General features: G+C 41.9%; 4 protein-coding genes across 7 annotated transcripts in view; 2 read left to right on the plus strand and 2 right to left on the minus strand.

The window, feature by feature from the left end:
- LOC115736252 (transmembrane protein 53-B) overlaps positions 1-20925 on the minus strand; it is a 391123-nt gene that overhangs the window by 364221 nt on the left and 5977 nt on the right. The window lies entirely within an intron of this gene.
- Positions 1744-4514, minus strand: LOC115736296 (agamous-like MADS-box protein TM6). Its single transcript, XM_030667921.2, has 7 exons — positions 4204-4514; positions 3955-4021; positions 3778-3839; positions 3530-3629; positions 2501-2542; positions 2333-2377; positions 1744-2194 (listed from the first exon to the last, which is right to left on the minus strand). Exons 1-7 carry the CDS (start codon positions 4389-4391, stop codon positions 2012-2014), a joined length of 687 nt encoding a protein of 228 aa, XP_030523781.1. The 5' UTR covers positions 4392-4514; the 3' UTR covers positions 1744-2011.
- On the plus strand, positions 9389-15125 carry LOC115736291. Of its 4 annotated transcripts, none has more exons than XM_048272712.1 (8): positions 9389-9504; positions 9631-12053; positions 12282-12336; positions 12636-12784; positions 13839-13925; positions 14245-14373; positions 14518-14656; positions 14734-15125. In XM_048272712.1, exons 2-7 carry the CDS (start codon positions 10137-10139, stop codon positions 14629-14631), a joined length of 2451 nt encoding a protein of 816 aa, XP_048128669.1. In that variant the 5' UTR covers positions 9389-9504; positions 9631-10136; the 3' UTR covers positions 14632-14656; positions 14734-15125. The 4 variants fall into 4 exon arrangements, with proteins under 4 accessions (XP_048128669.1, XP_048128668.1, XP_048128667.1 ...); XM_048272711.1 differs by having other exon boundaries at positions 9401-9937; positions 10020-12053; XM_048272710.1 differs by having other exon boundaries at positions 9401-12053; positions 14782-15125.
- LOC115736294 (receptor-like protein 35) lies at positions 17178-19185 on the plus strand. The gene has a single exon (XM_030667917.2). The coding sequence runs from the start codon at positions 17827-17829 to the stop codon at positions 19120-19122; it is 1296 nt and encodes a 431-aa protein (XP_030523777.1). The 5' UTR covers positions 17178-17826; the 3' UTR covers positions 19123-19185.

Below are 20925 nucleotides of genomic sequence, written 5' to 3' on the forward strand. Positions count from 1 at the left end.
TTCTCAAACTTCCTAGTTTGAGGGAGAGAGAGAGAGAGATACCAAGGTCTAGACAACTTAGGTGATCCAGGCCGTACGATGGAACTTGACTGGGGCAAGGCAGAGAGACTAGTGGTTCAGACTTCCAAGGGTCGGAAAGGAAAAAAAAAAAAAAAGGGATTCCCATTCTAAATCGAGTTACGTGAGAATTGAGAAACAAAGAACAACTCGAATTGCAATCTCGACTAGTTTGAATAAAGAAAGTGTAATTGAATCTATTGCATTGATAGCAATTCAATCTTAAAATTTTTAATTAGATCAATTTAGTCATAAACTTTTTACGTTTTGACACAATCCGATCAATTTAAGCCAAAAATTATTGATATGGATGCTACCATCTTACGTGCACTGCTGGCACCGGCTTAGAAATTTTTAATATATTTTTTTCTCTTTCATTTTTCTTCCATTGCCTGTGCCGACCATGCCACGCAAGACGGTCGGCATCCACCTCAGCAATTTTCGGTATAAATTAGCGGGATATGCTCAATTGGTAAAATATGAAAATGTTTAGGACTAAATTGATTCAATTAAAAGGTTTATGACTGAATTAATACCAATACAAGAGATTTTAAAGCTTTTTTTTTTTTTTTGTTACTTTTCTCGATATCCTCATGTTCAGATTTTTCATTTTTGTCATGATTTCGCTATACTACCGTCTTTTGTGAGTCGAAGGAATTTCTTTGGGAGGCCTTAAGTGTTTGTGCAGGGACCAAACGTCAAGGGTAAAAGAACTTCGCTAACAAGAAGTTAAGAAATCATAAAAGATATTTCATAATGTAGTAAATCTCATTCGACTTTTGAGGATAGACAATCCAATCTTATGTTTATATGGACAGCTGAAAAGGATCCACTTAAGATTCATTTGCTTCGTGAAAAATGAATGAATTGAAAAAGTATTTTCCAAAAAAATGCTTGCTTATGTTTCTTCAAATGATTCAATGAAAATGGAAAATGTTTGGTTAGGTTTCTTCAAATGATTCAATGAAAAAAACTGCATTATCAATAGTACTTTATATTTAATCATTTTCGTGGACGATGAAAACATTTTTTTTTCATTTATTCATTTTTATAATCGATATAAACGATAATTTTTGAGAAAATATAATTTTCAAATTATTCACTCTACGTAAAACAAATAAAACTTCGATAGTTAATCCCAGCTCCAATTCATCTAATTCGTTTTTTTTTTTTTTTTTTTTTTTGGTAAGGTAAGTATGTATTGATCTTTCAAAAGCTAGATACAAAAATACCGGGCACAAAAGCCATGAACTCAACATGGCATATAGGGTGCCAAGGAGAGTTCAACGGTGAACCGGTTGCAAAATATACCAAGAGAAGGGGAAGAGCCCAACAGGCTAAACAAGCTAGCAAAGGAATAGAAAGCCAAACTAGCGGCCAAACTAGAATAGCAACCAACCATCATCTAATTCGTTTGTGCTCTCATTATTTAAATTTTCCTTTGGGCAGCACTATGCTCTCATAATTAAGAGAAACATAAAGATGAAACATAGAATAATTACATGCCAAATGTTCGGTTTATAATTATAAGCAGTGAACGACAGTAAGCGGTTTCCACGAGGCAAAACCATCGTAAATCAGAAGACGATAGAGACAGGGGAATTCGATGTAATACTGTCGTGACAGTCCGAAATGCTGGCCATTCGCGCTGTTTCGTGCATGAATGAGCTGATGCTATTGTTTTCCCACGTACTGATGAGGTTTTACTTATTGCAAGCAAGAGACTAGACAACAGCTTGTCCATTATTCTGATCTCAAATCGACATGCTAACAGTAATTGCAAGCAGGAACACACTTCAATCTAGTCTCGGACTCCTAGTCCTTGTCTCTTTTCTTGCCTAGCTTCTCAACATCCCCAGAAGAAGATACCAACACAAGATCAAATGGAAGATCGAAAGTGTTCGCAAGAGAAAGAAACATCAAACACCCAAAGCAGCACCATGAAACCGCGACTTCAAGTAAGGCTCAAGTCAGGCAGAAAATGTCCTTCGCTGGAGAGATCATGGTCGGTCGGATTAAGCCGAAGAGCATACATGGCCGATGCTCCGTTGTGGTTGGACAAGTTGGTGATGGCAGATTCATAGTCTCCCTCAATGTCTTCCCCTAATCCATATTGTAGATCCCCGTAGGTCGCTCCCTTAATTTTTTTTGCCGTGGGCCAAAATACGTAAAACGACGGATCAGTTGTTGGCATTATCGATGAACAGTCCAATATTGAAAAGATCTTTCGAAGGAAATGGCACGCAAAAAAGGGTCTGATTAAAAGCAAGCTTACGGATTCCAGAAGGAGATCTGAATATCTGTGCTCTAAGGCTTTCACCTGAAAATGAACAAAAAGAACATATAATCAGCATGAGGATGACAAGAAAGACAATTAAGCTAGCTAGCTAACAACATTATAGAAAGTAGAAACAATGAATATGCAGAACTTCAGTTTGCCCACCTTTTTCTTGTGAGTATCAGTTTGAGTCTTGAGGACATGGTACTGAAAAAGGAAGGTTGAGAATGGAATAGTTAGCTTAAATAAGTTGTGAATTTCTAGTTTGGTTGATCAATTAGAGAATTAATTTATATGGAGCAATTATATATTGCAATTATTTATCATAGGGTAGCACACATAGATATGTCCATGTTGAAGACACATATATACTTAGTGATCCGTCAAACTTCCTAGAGGCGCAGCAAGTAGCGACGGATTTTTCACTGTGCGATGCATCATCGGCAGCAACATGACGTAACTGCTCTAAAAAGATTGGATGCTCCTATTACTAACTGCTGCCTTTAATCATGCCAATAGACTGCTCTAGAATCATAATCTTACAAACACAAGCGAGATCCAAACGCTACTACCAACAAATACAGGTCCGGGACCAGACATCTGTTTAAGGTTATAGTCAGTGGTCGCGGCCACATCTATGATAATTTCTGTTGAGGATCAAGTCTGAGACAAAATATAAACCATGTCTGAGTAGAGACATTAGAAAAAGAGAGTGCACAGATGTTTTTACAATGGAGAAGGTAGGAGGGGTGAACCGAAAGGGGCTAATTCAAACAGAGGCTTTATGCATGTCAGAGACAAACTTGCTCAAACGCTTAAAAGTTTCTTGGGGGCATGCAAGCAGTTGAACTATCTAGACTGGCTTTCACACAGCTAGGTTTTCCAGAACCTCAGAAGTTGGAACCGGACAACAAGTTTCAAGACCATGCACTTTATTGCATTTTAAAAGGAGAAAGAAAAAGCTAGAAATGATGTTTTTTTTTTTTTTTGGGTGTAATCCTCGGTCTTTTTTTTACCGATCCAGCCCGGATAGCATTTCATCTTGAGACACCAAGCTAGGGCATAATCCCATAATTAGTGCTGTCTATTTTAGCAATTCTTCAACCCGACCTCCATCGCTTTGTCTGACTGATCTTCCTAGCAAGCAATACGGCAAATTAATGGTAAGCGTGGTCCGCGCATCAAAGATGTAACCTTTCTTTGCCGCACCGAATGAACAGAAGACTCAATCGTTTGCTCGAGATTGTGCAGCTCCGCGAACCTCAGGTCGTTCAAATCATGGCCCAATATCTGCCTGCAAAACGGAGTAACGGATATTTTCCCCTCAAATCTTGACATTGTAAGTGTAGATTTTGAGAAAGAATGACAAGAATTTTGAGTCCTTAGTGGCTTTTTCATTTTCTATTAGCCGACAGCTGATCCGAGCTTAACTATAAACTTGCCTCATCTCCTTCCGGAGATTGTTGTTGACCTCCTTTAGTTTCCTCAACTCCTCTTGCATTCTCTGTACGCATAAAACCATATCTTTTATCCGTGAAGAAACATCGACAAGACTGTGTGGAACAAAATGAGCGAGGGAGAGAGAGAGAGAGAGAGAGAGAGAGAGAGAGAGGGTGAACATCGTAGTGGGTAGTCCACAGATCGATCCCAAGAGCCTTCTGGTAATCATCAATCATCTTCTTTGTCCTAAACAAAGCAGCGAAAACTTTAGCCAGAGCTTAGAATGAACAAAGAAGAAGAAAGAGAGAAGGAATCGATCCCGTCGATCTTGAACTCACACACACCCACATGCACGTTGTGGCGATCGAGAAAAGAAGCAAGAGGGAGGAGGATATGAACGAGTAGAAAGTGAAAAGAAAATTCATTACGTGGTGGTGGGGCTGATGTACTCGTGGAGCTTCTTGTTGCCGGAGAGCATGAGGATGGAAACCCTAGCGTCGCAGAGGACGGTGAGCTCGTGGGCTTTCTTGAAGATGCCATTCCTTCGCTTCGAGTAGGTCACTTGCCTGTTCGTGTCGTTCTCTATCTTCTGTATCTCTATCTTCCCTCTCCCCATCTCCTCCTTCTCCTCCTCCTCCTCCTCCTCCTGCTCGATCTGGATCAATCTCTATCTCTATCTCAAAAGCTAAAGGAAGATGGTCTCTCATCTTTTTCAAGAACGGGGGTCATGCGTGAACAGGGCTATTAAGGTAAATAATCAAGAAAAGCAGGAGGAGAAGGACCAATGGGCGTGCTTGGCAACGTTTTCTAAAAATGAAATTCTGCTTCAAAAGTACTTCTCGAGTAGAAATAAATCTGTTTGGTTACGTAATATTACATTTCTACTTCTGAAACAAATTTTTACTTCTCAAATTATTTTTTAGCCAATTTCAAAAGTTAAAAAAAGGTTACTTCTCTTTTAAAAATAGAAATCTCTCAACATCAATATCTCTCTCACTTCGATCTCTTTTTATTTTTAGCGCATCTCTCTCCCAATGCGCCTTTGCCATCGCCGCCCAACGTCGACCTTCGTCATCCGCCACCTCCAGCTGCCCACAACCAGCCGTCGCCACCCATCGTTGACCATTGGCCGCCACCCACCCCCACACCTTCGCCTCGACCGCCGTCGCCCCCCACCGCTAACCCCCAACCACCGCCAACCTCCACCGGTCGCTGCCGCCCACCGCTAACCACCGTTCAACCCCACCCCACACCGATCGCAGCCGCTACCGTCGGCCGCCGACCACGGCCGCAAGGCTGTCGCGACCATCGCCTCCCGCCGATCATCGCCACCGCCCGCCACCATAGCTTGCTGCCGAGTCGCCATCTCCAGCCAACAGAGTAAAAAATAAATAATATTTTTTTATTTTAAAAAGTAAATTATATCTTTTAATAATAAAAAATACTTTCAAAGAAATTTAAAAAAAATTAAAAATGAAGTATAAATTTTTCAGCCATCGACAATAATTTTTCGTAGAAGATTTTGTGTTAATAATATTCTAAAAGTAGAAATTTTCAATCATTATCAAACGAATTTCTCTTATCAAAAAATCAGCTTCTAGAGTAGAATTAGAAAAATCAACTACTGCTTCTGAGTAGAAGTATAAAAATTAACTTCTAGACAGAAGTTGATTTCTAAAACATAAGTGTTGTCATGCGCGCCCCCTAAGTAATGCTGACTTCGGTTCCCTTAAAAAAATGTCCAACATGATACGAGAATGCCAGACACTAATCCAAGGTTTCGTCCGACGAATTATGCCAAATCACATATCGAGAAACAACACGGAAACGGCGTCGTGGAAACAGGGTAAACCCAATTGCACATCACTACGATATTAGATTCAAACTTTTGGGTTCAAACTTCTGAAGTCCTGCTAGGTGATCAAAGTTCATCCCAATACCAAAAGATCTCCCGAAATCGGTTCGCAATCTTTCTTTACCTTTGCTGGGCCGCATCAAAAGTAAGCTCGCTTACTGCCTTTTCCGTTCTTTTTTTTTTTCTTCCTTCCCCGCACTGTTCCGACCTTAGCTTGAATACTTTCTCAGAAAGTGAAAGAAAGGAGAAAGGAGATCAAAGAGAAAATTTTTGCCATAGAAGCAGAGGGAGGTGAAAAGAGGGGTTGTTGGGTAGCTAAAACTGTTGGCTGCATCAGCGGGAAGAAGAAGGGCTCTCGTGAGTGGAGTAGAGTAGGGTTTCGATGTCGGCTGCTTTTTGGTCGTCCACGACAAGATCCACGATTTGAATGCCGTCGGTCTAAATATCTTTTTTTTACCTCATTTCGAGCCATCTCTTCTCGCTGCTGAATCACGTCTCACTTCCACCGATCTGAGGTTACTTTGCCTAGGGCTGTTCGTGAGGAACATTATTGGTGTAGAAGGATATGTCTGGTCTCGGTTCGGACTCTCTATTTTTCTCTTCTTTTGTTCTCCGAAATAGAAAAGGAATAGAAACCTCGTTTGCGTATGTTAATTGATTTTTTTGTTTGTTCCCCGAGGAACAAATTTTTGTATTCGGGAACAAAAAGAGAAACAATGGCATCTTAAAAAAAACAAGCTCAATGTAACTTAATACTCCTCTTTACAATCATGATTCTACCACTCCCACCGCCGGCAGAGGGCCGATCGCCTATCCCCGTCTCCTCCACTAACATTTTTATAATTAAAATTTTTAGGATTGTACTAGATGCATTTCTGTTCTTTTTATACTTTGGGAATGGAAATTTTGTGCAGTTATCGAATACGTCATTCTACTCAGAAACCATTTTCGAGAACGGAATCAGAAAAAATCATTTCTGCTCAAAAATTATTTTTGGGAAACCATACATATCCGAACTTTGCGATAGAGGAGCTATGGAGGTTTTCCTAGGGTTTGCAAGAGATATCGATTGCTTCTGAGCCTTGCAAGAGAATATAGCCATGTTGTGCTTGCTCCCAATACGTAATTTGTTCTTGAAGATTTCTGCTCCTGCCTAAAAATAAAAACACTAGTGAAAGTAGGCATCTGTTCTCGAATTCTGAAGCTATCAAATAATCTTCAGATATTAAATACTTCAACAAAATAATGGCTGAAGCAAGAGTTCATAATTTGGAGTGGACAAAGGATGCTTACCTTTGAATCAACTCAGCAGGGCGGTTCCAAACGAGTACTCCGCTCGGTCCGCTGTACCAGGTTTATGCACAACTTGACATGTGCGCGCTCGGGCGATGTCCCGACTTCCTCCCTACCTAGAGGAGAATTTATTCACCGATCTTGTAGACTTCTCCACCTCGGTCCCTTCACTGCGAGGCTGGTCTCACGGATTCTCTAGATTTTACATCTAGCTAATCGGCTGTGAAAAAGAAACAATCTCCCCCTGAATTTGAATTACTAACTGCCAAACGTGTTCGATCTATCAGGAGTGGTCGGGGAACATACATAGGGCGACACAGCAACTTCGCTTTGCAGTTGCTGGTGCATTATTGTCACACATTAGAGCTAAGATAAAGACACTTTGAGGGGGGTGGATCTTCTATTCCTGTCTCGATAATTCTCAACCATTGATTTTTACATAAATGAGGTTGTCGTAAAAGATTGAGACCTGTCGAGACACCGAGGAGGAAAGCATCATACAGGATAGAGGGATCCCCGTCCTATTTTTACACCTTCTACCTAACTTTGAACATTACAAGCAAGTTGCCTCTACTTTCCCATCTCAAAAGAAATATAGTTTCCTCTGAAAGCTCGTCTGGCTCCGGCAAATTACTTAGCTCCTCTAGAGGCACAGCTGCAGCGCGAAAGAGCCGCCTTCTTTGTATTTTCGCACTCGATGACGGAATTTGATGCTATCTGTCATGGCGTGAATGGTTCAGAACATCACAATTCAATATGAATTGAAGAAGAAAAATCGAAAGGATGAAACAGGCTTTCGAAGAACCTTGGGAAGGTTTGTAACAGTAAGCGCTGGCTTTACTTGGTTTGTGGACGCCGTCACCACTTACGCATCGGCTGTCGGCGACTCGGTAAACGGAAAAAACGGCCTCTTTCTGGTCTGAAGGCTAAAGGCAACCTTAAACTATCGGAAACTCCAGAGTTTGTTCTTTTGGTATTTTGCTGAGTCCCTGCCCTTCTGATCTTTAGAACAACGCCGCTCTTCCAACGAGGTATGGTTTTTGTTCACAGGGATTGGTTTCATTTGATAGAACGATCTCACGGGAGGATTACTTAATTTGGACCTGTCATTAACCGTCTTTTAGCGATAGCCAAGTAAGAGTCCATCACGAGTTTTTCTTGGTAGAAAAGTAACTTTTAGGCTCTATTTATTTCGCGAAAAATGAATGATTTGTAAATCATTTTTTTAGAAATGACCGCTTGTATTACTTGCAAAAAATAAATGAACAAAAAGTATTTTCATTGTCTAAGAAAAATTTTAGAGATAAATTATTGCCAATAACGAAGACATTTTTCGTTTCCTAATTATTTCAAGTTATACAAGCGATTTTTTTTTATCTTATTCTATCTTATCGTATTCTATTTTACAAGCCACACTGTGTGCGCTATGTGCAGATTATGAAACCTTGCTCTCTCATTCACGCGTCCTTGACTCTCCATCCCTAACCCCCCCGAGAAGGTAGAGAATTGAACTCCCCACCTCCCCCTTTGCAAGGGGGAAGGGTGGGAAGCGATTGATTTTATGAAAATGCATTTCAAGTCATTTATTTTTTGGGAACCAAACAATTTTTACCTTAAATACATTGTGTTGCCTACATTAATCATAACTTTGAATTATTTGCTTAATTTGAATTTGATGATTTGGACTCATTTTGACTTTATTCAATTCTAAGCACCTAAAATTTGCGCCATAGTTCTTGAAACATACTTAGGTTGCGTTTGTTCCTAATAATGAACGCTTATATCGCTTACAAAAACGAATGAATTAAAAAAAAAAAAAACTCATCGCCCAAGAAAATATTTAGACATAAATTGTTACCGATAATAAAAAATATTTTTTAATTTCTAATTTTTTTTCAAGCTACACAAGCGATCATTTGTATGAAAATATTTATCAATTTATTTGTTTTCTACAAAAATAAATGTAGTCTTAGAAAGGGCACTCAAAAAAAGGAGTAAATATGACATTCAAATGATAAGTAGCATTTGTTTCGGTTAAGTCAAACAAAAGAAGTATTATTTGTGAGGAGTTTTCTATGTTCCATATTGAATTAATGATACTTAAAAATAATAATTTATGGCTACCATAGACAATTTTGCAAACCTATATATTTTAATACAAGAGAGGAAATAGAGACCACACGCCAGTGATTCACGTTTGAACAATGCTACGAATAGCAATATCGTGTCACCAAAATTTTTATAACCTAAGTAATATAACGTATTTTCAAGCACATTTTATAGTAATTAGTTTGAGAATTCTCAATTATAAAGAACACGAGAAAAATCAGCATAATTTAAAAATCGCTAAAATTTATTTTCATTCTGGCTTTTTTTAAAAACGTCGTCGTTTCCATTCTTCCCGCTCTGCAGTTCCCGGTAAAACTGAACACGTTCCAATTGGTCGCGCGCTGCTTCCATCGCAACAACCTTCTCTCTCTCTCTCTCTCTCTCTCTCTCTCCTCATTTCGAAATTCGAGGTAGAGAATTCTGCTAGGGATGGCGGCGCTTGCTTCAGAACCTCCTCCCTCGAGATTTTCAGGTACGCTGCTTGACTCTCGTCTCCGATGGGCGGAGTAACATGCCGTCCGCGGTCGCCTTCCGCTGATTGAAATGGAAGTCGCGTTTGGTTGATCTTTGACGATCTTCGCTGGCTTCGCCGGTTCAGATACGGCGGAGATTGGATAGGATGTCTAAATCGTTGTCGGCAACGGTTGAACGGCTATGTCGCGTCGCGGTTGACAGCTAAAATCTGGTTCTGCTGATTGGGTAGCCGGAAAATGTGTTTGATAGTTGATTCCGCTCGTGTTGAAGTTCTCCGAGGTGTGTACGCAATGCACCTTTCTGCCAATTGTTGTTGAGAAATTAAACCTTCGCCAAATTGCATGTGTACGTTGAATTGTGCTTCGAGTTGGCTTGGCACGATGGAAAATGTATGTGCATTTGTGGATCAGTAAGTATGTGAAATAATGACGGTGGGTTTATACGTGTGGATGTGCTATGTCGTGCACACAGTGGAATCAAATATGGAAGTGTTTATTTGTGTTCATGCTGTAGCTAGTGGTGCTTTGCCCGAAACATCGTGAGCTCTAGAGAAGCACTCCACTTCTACCCTGGAACTTCAGTGTTAGAACATTCAATGCCAGTCCACAATCGCTCCTCCTTGGCCGCGTAATGTCAGCTGAAACTGTAACCTCTACGGGCATCGACTTCGAATTGTCCGGTTTGAGATCCGGAGGATGCAACGAAACTGTGGATATTAGAGTAAAACGAAAATCTGAAGGTGCCTGGAGATTTTGTTATGCAAGGAGGAAGCGACTGCACAACCAAAATAGCAGTCCTCATATTTCTCATTCATCCGAAGCTAGTATGGGTTCTGAAGATTCTGTTTATCAACACCCTATCAGTAGCGATCACGTAGTTAGGAATATCAAGACGGACGTCCAGCATCTCAGACGTGCAAGTCCTGATTCAGCTGAGGCTTCTTCGAGAGGGGCTGAGTTTGAACTCTCCGGTGTGAGATCTGGGGGATGCAAAGAAAAAATGGACACTCAAGCAAAAGGAAAATCTCAAAATGCCTGTCGATTTTATTATGTCAGGAGTAAGCAAATGCACAGTCAAAATAGTGCTCCTCATTTTACTCATTTTCTCAAAGCTAAGTCTCCCAAGGGTTTCGAAGATTTTTTCTATGAACACCTCATTATGAGCGATAATTTAGTTCAGGATATGAAGATGGGCATCCAGCAGCAGATAAATGGTCTGAATCCTGATCCAACTGAAGCAAGTGAGCAAAATGATTCTATTGGAAAGGATTACTACATTGGTCATCCTGGAGAGTTTCCACTCCTCTCAGTCAAGCAATCAGGAAAAAGTGATGGTGATTACGCTTCTGAAAAAGACGATGCTCATAATTGTGGTTCTATATGTGAAAATTGTGCTGACTTCAGGAATTGCTTTATTCGTGGTAAATCAAGTCTACCGACTGCGCACCCAGAGAGTAACTCCTCCCATAACTCGTCAAAAAAAACTGAGGAAATTTTAGCTCAAGAGCTGTTGAATGTGATTGCAGGTGATAAAAGGAATGCACTTCATGATGAGTTGGACAGTCTGAACGTAAGTTCATCAAAGCATGATAAGATTGTAATTTCAGGACAGGTATTGCCAGACAAGCTTACCAATGGTCAAGTTCATGTATCTGTTGCTACTTCAGAAAATGACCACGTTGATCTCTCAAATTGTGTATTAAATATGGCGAGTGAAATAGATTTAGATGATGATGAAGGTTGTTCTGATAGACTGTACAGGCATGCGATGAACCATCATGATGATGGACACGAAGGAGATGTTTTTCTTTTAGCTCAAGATCCAAAATTGGATAGAGAGATGTGTCTTGGAAGTAAGGAATTCAAATTTTCAGCAACTGCTGTTGTCTCTGACGCATCAAAGCCTGCTCAATGCAGAGAATACAGTTTGAATTCTTTAGAAGTTGATGAATTATCTATTCGTGTTCTTGGAGAAATTTCTCATGAAATGAGGGTATGCTCATTGAACAGAGAGGATCCACACATTCCATGGAATGATGATTTAGCCTCATCCATGGCACCTTTTTCATCTGTAATTTGTCAAAGCCATAAAGACTCCAAGAGTGATGCTTCCACACCTGCTATCAATGAAAGCAAGGAAGAAATAAGCCTCCTCAAGGCAGAAGAAAATCCACCCGATACTTCCATAAATTATCAATTAGTGGAACAACACAAACTGCCAGATGAAGGTTCAAGCAAGCTCCCTGCTAGTTGTGTAGTCAAAACTTTGTTTCCCAATATTGAAAGTGCTATTGTGGTTACCACAGAGGAAATTGATGCTCCTGTAGAGGCAAGTCCCTTATACGGAGAACCTGAAGATCAAAATTTTACAGAGCAATCACTAACGGGCGAGTCCCTCAAAGAATGTAATCGAATGGATGACTTCTCAGGTGGTGGATCTTCAAGTTTATCTGTTATTCATGAATTAGACAGTACTCTGTCAAGACTCGATGACGAAGAGTGCGAAAGTGATTATGATGATTCTAAGCTTCCCGACATTGGGGAAATGGTATTTTCTGATGATTGCACTTTTGAATATCTCTCTCTCTCTCACACACACACGCACATGCACGCACGCACGCATGCTCATGCACAAAAAGAGTGCGAGCGCGCAGACAGAGTGCATGCTCACTTGTGGCACTGCAATCCGCCTTGTGCATTATTGCCTTCCCCCTCATGCCTGCATACCTGCATATATATGTCTCACCTCTTTCAAATGTTTGACATTCAATTTCAGATACATAGCATGGATTTGTATCCAGATGATCAAGATTCTTATGTTAATGGAGCAGGTAACACAGCTGGATTTGGGCACAACAAAGTTCATTGTTGCTTTTGGCTTCCCTAGGGACTTCCATGTGTAGACATTCATTCCCTTGTCACCCAGTACACATCCTAATTTCATAACCGGTATTCGTCAATGCTTTTTCTAGTCAAAGGATTCAGCAACTGTACAAGTTACTAATTGAAATATGATCAGATTTTATCGCAAAAGTGACTGTTTATTAAAGCTTTCTTTTCCCTTTCATAGGAAAAGGAAACCGTGCTATACAACAAAAACTCAGTTCTTTCTTTTTGTTTAAGTTTTCAGTCTTCAGGTATCAACATGAGGATAAAAGGGAGTCCATCATTCGATTGGAGCGATGTGCTCGATCTTCCATACAAAAAGCAGTTGCTTCAGGAGGTCCACTTGCAATTTTATATGGCCAGAATTCAAAGCATTATATCAGGAAGGATGAGGTGATCATTATTTGCAGATAGTCTAACTCAAGGGCTTGTAAGCATTATATGGAGTTACTTCCTTTTCTCAATACGATTTGTCCTGTAACAGCAAATTACATATCCAACTGGAATCTATGCTGTTATATCACGTCCATTAAATATTGGGACTAAGATAATCTGCTTTTGTGTGAATACTTAAGATTGTTTTGCACATTCAAACTTAGAACCTTCGATTTGAGTTATGATTAATGCTATCTGATACCTGAAGTATCCTCTACATTTATTGCTTTGAGCCGCATAAAGCACTTGCGAACATGTCAAGTGGAGCATTTCTTCAATCAGATCTTAGTGAGTCTTTTTAATTGGAAATTTCATTTAATCTTTATATGCACTGTGATTTCAAAGAAACCCCAAGAAAGCATAGTGCAAGATTAAGCAGTCTAGGGTGGGAAAGCAACGAAAACAATCCCCTTGACCACATTGTACAGGAAACTATTTAGCAATGAATTGTGTTGCTTGTTGCAGCATCACCGTCCCGTCTGCAGTTTTCTTTATTGTGCCCATGCATGACATTGGAACTGTAAGCTTTTTGATGAAGTTGTTACATGTTCAAAGCAGTCGAATGTTTCATAGTATAGCTGATAATGTAATATTTACTGCAAGACAGACCTTGCTCATGGTACCAGACCTAGCTGTAAGTGTCAGAACAAACCAGATTCTACAGGTTATAACATGTTGAGGGACACATTTCTGGTGATAAAGTTTCTTATGCATATTAACGGATCAATTTCTACCATTTCCTTTTTTTTAGTATAAAGTTTTTGTTAGGTGCCACATGGCCTTATTTGAACTTACCCATTTTGACAGTTATCAGCTTATTAACTATATAATTGGTGGGATGTTAACTGTGGTGTTCTAAGGTTCTAAAAGTCCTAGGCTGCACCAGTTGTGAAACATTCTTATTTGCTGTAATGCAGTGTTAGCCTGGTCGGTATGCTTAATACAACTCCTTATTGGCCTGTTGATTGTCACCTTTCTTTATATTGAATTGAGAAATGCTTCTGCTTTTCAGGTCGTACTTGGCAGGGAAACAGAGGATTTTCAGGTTGATATTGACTTGGGAAGAGAAGGAGGAACTAACAAAATATCTAGACGGCAGGTGGAGTAGTTTGGTCTATCTCATGCTTTTGACACACACCCTTTTTCATTATTTTTCTAGCTTTCATATGCTCTTGGCACTTGTAAGCACAGGATAGACATTATTTTTTTATTATTTGAATGTGGTTGCTTGGTGTGATAATAGGTATTGGCTTATCGGTAATTGTCTTTACAGTTCACAGATGCTTGATGGTTTACAGAGTGAAAGAATCAATTTCCTATATCCTTCTGTTTCATAGGTCCATGTAGCTCTTAAACGTCTCTTTGCTCTTTAAGTCGAATCTGGAAATTTGGATGACTAAAATATTCACTTTACTCAGGCTCTTATCAAGCTGGAGAGAGATGGTACTTTCTTTTTAAAGAATCTCGGAAGGAGTTCAATATTTGTGAATGGGACAACAGTTTCTGGTGGAAATCACGTACATCTTACTACAAACTGCTTGATTGAGGTACCATCGTCCTTGGAATATGTTTTGGACTGCTTGAACTCATATTTGTAGGTCCGCTTTTGCAAATGGACGCTCTGCCCATGTATCAAAGGGCCGGCTTTTGCGAGTTTCACTGAAAGTTGTGCTTCCAATAATAATTGACAGGTGAAAGGGATGAAACTATCATTTGGAATAAATGCAAGATCTGTGAGGCACCACTTGGCGAAGCTCGCCAAAGAAAGCCGAGGAGTAAATCGCATCTTTGAGTGGTCACCATAGGGGTCCCCGAGCAATATGGTTTGATGATGGGTAAGTTCATCTGCTTGTAACCTTCTTTGATGAGAGGAGGAAATTTACTCTCTATTCGATACTTCCATAGACAAGATGCCAAGATGACAGATTTATCTAGATCCCTTGCCTTGAATGTGCAGTCATTTCAAGGCCAAAAGACAAAAGCAAAGAGAAATGGTCGAGGAACACTTCTTATTTGATGCGCAATTGGGCATTGGCCATCTTTTTTTGATAGTGGACGATACTCAGTTACGTCTCTCTCTTCTTATACATATGGTCAATCATTGAGTTCATTCTTAGAGGTTAATGAATTTTTTTTTGTTCTCTAGATTTTTGCCTATGTCACTCTTATATGAAGAACGAGGATAGGATTGGATGCATGAAATTTATTTGCTGTGATGTTAGCATCGCATTGAGTTTTGCCTTTCTAGAGTTGGATATAGATGCACTCCGTTTAGAGAACGCTTTCGATCTGACCTCTTGGGACCTTTAACACCCATCTCAACTTTTCCTCCCATGTCAAGCTTAGGGAAAATTTTAAATAAGAGATTGAAGTGCTCTGATTTTTTCAAATAAGAACCTGAAATAAGAACCCGAAATGAACCTTATTTCAAATAAGAGCCTAAAGTGCGTTCTTTGTTTCAAAAGAGGGCCTAATCGAATGATATTTTCATCTTTTACCGTTTAAAATTTTTGTCCTTTTTTCTTTTTCTATTCTCATTTTCCTTTTACCCTTTTTCTTTCCTCTTCCCCGGCGATCACCGGCCTTAAGTGAGGGCTGCCCACGTTGCTATCGGGCGGGGGTCGTCCTCCCCTAGGGCGGTGTCGTGCGAGGGTTGCCTCGCCGTATTCGACAAGGTAACCCTCGCCCGATGCCGACCTCGCCATCCCAGGCGAGGGCGAGGGCTAGGCAACGGCGACCCCCGTTGGATAGCGGCATGGGTGGCTCTCGCCCGAGGCCGGTGTTGGTTGGGAAAGGGGAAAGAAAAAAGAAAAAGAAAAAGTAGGCAAAGAAAGGGAAAAAAAAAGAAAATAGAAGAAAAGAAAAAAAAATTAAAATGGTAAAAGTCAAAAATGATCTTCGGTCAAGTCCTTCTTTGAAATAAAATGGGCACTTCAGGCTTTTATTTGAGAAAAGAATAGTCCTCCAAGTTTTTATTTGGAATTTTCCCTAAATATTATGGTCACACTCTTTTTTGGCATTTCCCAACCTGAAAAGACGTATTTGCCCTCGCGCATTTGCCCACTTTACATGGACATGCGCGGTGTTGGACCTACGGGTGGGAGCGGGTGTTGGGAGAGGGGGAAAGAATGGGTGGGTAGGATATTTTATGGGTGGGGGTAATTTGGGCACATTCAAATGGGAGATGCTAATTTAAAGTAAGGATAAAAATCGTTTAAGTTTCGAAACGTGATGGGTATTCGACATGAGAAGCAAAACCGATGTGCTCTTCGCGAGTCGCGCTTAGATTTCGGCAGCGCGCGAAATCGAAAGTCAAGAGCAGAGTCAAAGGGAAAGCAGGGTATTTCTCCAAATCAGAGAAACAAGAAATCGGAATTTCGGGGTATATCCGATCGACATACAGCCAAGAATAGCTGTAGACGGGGACCCATGGTATTCGGCACCGGATCCCTTTGTAATAAGAATATAAAAAAAGTAAGATACCGTTGCGTACGTCTCGTGAAAAATGAGTCATTTGAAAAAATATTTTTCGAAAAATAACCGCTTATATCATTTACAAAAATAAATAAATAGGAAATTTTTTCATCGCCTATCAAAATAGTTAGGCATAGATTGTTCTTAATGATGAAATCATTTTTCTTTGATAATTTTTTCTAAACGATGTAAGTGATTATTTTTATGAAAATATTTTTTAAATCGCTCTTTTTTTTTTTTTTTTTTTCGCGAAACACCCATAACGGGACTCTAATTCCAATTATTGAAAGTCTCAATGATGAGACTTGCTTTGAGTGTCCAAGCAGCTTCCGGAGCGTTAGGTATTGGAATCAGGACTCATATAAGCTTGAAGGATCCTTTGAGAAGTGGTTCGATTATAAGACATCCACCCCCAACTCAATCATTCGGCCTTTCTCCTTTTCTATTGTCTCAGCCCACCCAGAGAAAGGGAGAGCAAGGGTAAATGAAACGCAACGTTACCTTCCGGTTGAAAAAGTGATTAGATATTGCCGCCGGGCTTGTTTGCTGTGGCGTCGCTGGGCCGGGAGAGCGCCATGCAAGCTTGAAAAAGCGAACAGTATGGATCGAAAAGAAGTAGTTAAGGCATGAGGATCCGGTTGAGTTCTTTTGGTAAAGGGGGATTAGCAATTTGCACTTTCCATCGCTGCTGAGCCCCTCATGTCGAATGTTCAATCCCATGAGGTCCCCCCATCATATATCCACTTCGGAAGTTTGGATCCAAAATACTAACACGATTTCGGAATCGAGAGAAGAAGGAGGTCAAGCATCTTATAACCAAAAGAGCATGACCAAATTTCCTCCTCTCGCATCATTTGTGGGCATTTCCTCTCTGTGTGGGGAGTTACTACTACTTCTGATGTTCCAGGCCATGAATGAGGGACCCGTCGTGGGCCCAGTAGGTAGCATAATCTCGCATCATTATGAATGAGAAAATTTAAGGTGGTTACACTAACTACCCTCGAGACAACTCGAACAGAACCTTATTTTTTTTTTCCTAGTCCCAAGTTTGAATTGAACCGCCACTTAGACCAGTCCCCTCTATGACCCACCACCCTCTGTTTTATTATTCTTCGTCTCCTCTCCTCGCTACAAGACACACATATAAGTTCAAATCCACCATGGCAATTTGAGCTCGAGGACTAGAGAGAGAGAGAGAGAGGGCTCTGACAGACTTTCCCGTGAGTCCACTCACATATAAAGATCACTGAGTTCAAGACATCTCTCTTTCTCTCTCTCTTCCTCTGCCTCTGCCATTGCCAATGCTGTTTCCCCACTTTGTAGTTTGTACTGTTTTTCTCGCCACCCATTAAATTCTCGCTCCCCACTCTATCCTCCTCAATCGGACGGTCCAGAGCCCATCACTTCCCTCTCCTGTCGCCCCTCTCTCTCTCTCTACTGCAAAAGCAGAGCACTCTTGGCCTTTACTCTTTATCTTCTTCCTTGTGGAGGAGCTTCGCAGCTGATCGCCCCTCAGTTGCCCAAAAATGGGTACTCCGCATTTCTCTCGAGCTTCCGTGATCTTGCTCTTCCTGTCGACCCAACTGTCGCTCTTGCTCGGAGCAAGCGCGGGCACTTACTGGGGAGACACGGAGGTCCTGAGGCAGCTCAAGAGTGCGCTGGACCCCAGCTCTGTGAGTCCCGGCTCGTGCGTCGCCTCGTGGGACTTCGCCGCCGCCGACCCCTGCGACGCCCTCTTCAGCGACAAGTTCACCTGCGGCTTCCGCTGCGACGCAACCGACGACTCGGGCGCCAGCCGACTCACCGAGCTCGCCCTCGACCAGGCCGGCTACTCGGGCCCCCTCGCCTCCGTCTCCTGGGACCTCCCTTACCTCCAGACCCTCGACCTCTCGGGCAACTACTTCACTGGACCCATCCCGGGCTCTCTCTCCAACCTAACACGGCTGAGCCGACTCGCCCTGTCCCGCAACTCGCTCTCCGGCCCGATTCCCGACTCGGTCTCCTCCCTCTCTAACCTCGGGGAGCTCTACTTGGACAGCAACGCGCTCGAGGGCTCGATCCCCGCGAGCCTCGGCGCCCTCTCGAGTCTGACCCGGCTCCAGGTTCAATCTAACAAGCTCAACGGCGAGTTGCCGGCGGCGCTGAGCTCTCTCGGCAGCCTGCTCTACCTGGACGCAAGCGACAACGCAATCTCCGGCGAAGTCCCACGATCGCTCCCACCATCCCTCGTCCAATTCACGATGAGGAACAACGCCCTGGAGGGACAACTAGCCCCCGACACCCTCCAGCTCGCCAGCTCGCTCCAAGTCCTCGACCTGAGCCACAACAAGCTCGCTGGCCCGGTCCCCTCCGCTCTCTTCACACACCCGTCGCTCCAGCAGCTCACGCTCTCCTCCAACGGCTTCGACTCCATACAATCCCCGATCTCTCTGTTTCCCCAGAGCGAGCTCATCGCAATCGACCTGAGCAACAACCGGATCAGGGGGTTCCTCCCCACGTTCATGGCGGGCATGCCGAGGCTGTCGGCGCTGGCGCTGGAGAACAACGAGTTCTCGGGGTTGATACCGACGGAGTACGCGCTGAGGGCGGCGGTGCCGGCGCAGGGGGCGGCGCGGCTGGAGAGGCTGCTGCTGGGCGGGAACTACCTGATGGGGCCGATACCTGGCCCGCTGCTGGGGCTGAGAGGGGGCGGCGAGGAGGAGGTGAGGGTGAGCTTGGCGGGGAACTGCCTGTACAGATGCCCGGCCCGGTTCTTCTTCTGTCAGGGCGGTGATCAGCGGTCGGAGGCGGAGTGCAAGAGCTTCGGCCCTGTAATTCCTTGAACTCTGTGTACGTCTACGTCTACGTGGTCGGCGATAATGTATGATATAATCCTTTCGGTTTTTCGTTTCGTCTCCGTTTGTGGGCGAAAAAGAAGAACAAGCAAAGAGTCTGGGGCCAAATTGGAAGTGGGGAGAGCAAAATTAAGCGAGAATTACGCTAATCTCGGGATTAAAATTAAATTAAATGACTTACGAAGATTCTGTGCGGTAATGCTGGTGTAATCATGAAAAGGAGAGACGCCTCTCTTTTTGTCACTTTCTGTCATTTCTGACGCGATACGAGGCGCGTCAGAGCACGGGCCGGTACGGACTGTGTGTCCTGTTGATATATATCCTTATCCTGGGCCCCACCCTCTGCCTCGGGATTGATCCACGGCCCATCATGGTAAGAGCCCAATAACTTGTGGGCCCAATCAACCCGGAAAGCTGGCCCACGGTTTATCCAAGAGCCTGTGCTCTGAAGAAAAATGGGGTTACTCCGACAACTCCGTTGCATGCAAGGCGAGATATAATCTTACATAGACAGTCTCATACTTATGTGCTCTCGGATAATTCCGATATTGCAATTCGACATCCTGACTGTATCCTCTCTATACCCTTCCGTTTATTCCAACATAGTCTCCACCTTATCATTCCAAGGCCTCACGTAAATTTTGCTCAACCTCAGCCTCGGACTCCCACGATGGAAGTCCTGTTAGAGAAAAAAAAAAAAAAAAAGCACATTTGAGACAGGATAATAGTGTCATCAGGTTCTTGTGTTTCTGAAATACATCAAAATTAACGGTGATCGGTTTCAAAGTGGGTCAATTTTGAAATCGGAACCCGAACCATACTCTTTGGGCCTTGGTTCTGAAAAATGGATTAGAGGACCGAACCGGTTATATTTGGAAACTGGCTAGAACCGAACTGGTTGGTTTCGTGCCAATTCCAGATTCTAACCGAGAATCGAGTTTGCTTTGTAATGATCCTATAACGTGATATTAAAAAATATTTTTTTTTCCTATGATTAGTAAGGTTTAATTAGTCACATCTCACTATTTTTTTTTTATTTTTGCTCAAATAAGGCGTATAAGACTAGTTTTGTTCTTGGGTTGAACCTGCGATTCTAACATAAGAACCGAAACCAAATCGTTTAAAGGCCGGTTCCAGGGTTCGGAACTTAGAATTGGACCGTTTCTTCTTGGAACCGGTCGGATAAGGGCGGTTCGGTCTATTTCCCTATTTGAACAAGCCCAGTTGCTCACCTCTATTCAAAATCCACGTTAAAGTTGTATTTCAAGGAACCATTTTGGAGGACAAAACAAAAAACATTGTTAATAGGACTTCACGCCATAATATTGGAAACGAGAGCGCAATTATCTTGGACTTTCTTCATCATTGGGCAATGAAAAAAGCTCATCATGTTAGGCAGGTAAACTACAAAGGATTTTTCAAAAAAAAAAAAAATTATAAAGAATTTTGCTAGCATAACAAGTTTTTTTTTTTTTTTGAAATCTTTGAAACATATCGTTAATCTTTGGGAAAAAGCCACTAAAAATCCTAAACTATATCCGCTATGACACATTTACCCCAAACTTTTATTTGTGACACAAAAAACCCTAAACTTGTACGCATGTGACATATTTACCCTAAACTTGTGCTTGTGTGACACATTTACCCCAAACTTTTTGTTGTGACACTAAAAACTCCAAACTTATATTCGTGCGATACATTTACCTCAAATTTTTGAGGTAAATGTGTCACACGAATATAAGTTTAGGATTTTTGATGTCACAAAAAAATATTTTGTAAAAATTTGGGATT

This window comes from Rhodamnia argentea, chromosome 11, assembly GCF_020921035.1.
Source record: "Rhodamnia argentea isolate NSW1041297 chromosome 11, ASM2092103v1, whole genome shotgun sequence".
NCBI classification, from domain to species: Eukaryota; Viridiplantae; Streptophyta; class Magnoliopsida; order Myrtales; family Myrtaceae; genus Rhodamnia; species Rhodamnia argentea.

Coding starts and splice junctions, on each gene's coding strand:
- LOC115736296 (XM_030667921.2), bottom strand. CDS start 4,391: ATGGGGAGAGGGAAGATAGAGATACAGAAGATAGAGAACGACACGAAC. Junction 3,840..3,954: donor TGTGGACTACCCACTACGAT/GTTCACCCTCTC, acceptor TTATGCGTACAG/AGAATGCAAGAGGAGTTGAG. Junction 3,630..3,777: donor AATCTCCGGAAGGAGATGAG/GCAAGTTTATAG, acceptor TCCGTTTTGCAG/GCAGATATTGGGCCATGATT.
- LOC115736291 (XM_048272712.1), top strand. CDS start 10,137: ATGTCAGCTGAAACTGTAACCTCTACGGGCATCGACTTCGAATTGTCC. Junction 12,337..12,635: donor TTCTTATGTTAATGGAGCAG/GTAACACAGCTG, acceptor TTAAGTTTTCAG/TCTTCAGGTATCAACATGAG. Junction 13,926..14,244: donor ACAAAATATCTAGACGGCAG/GTGGAGTAGTTT, acceptor CACTTTACTCAG/GCTCTTATCAAGCTGGAGAG.
- LOC115736294 (XM_030667917.2), top strand. CDS start 17,827: ATGGGTACTCCGCATTTCTCTCGAGCTTCCGTGATCTTGCTCTTCCTG.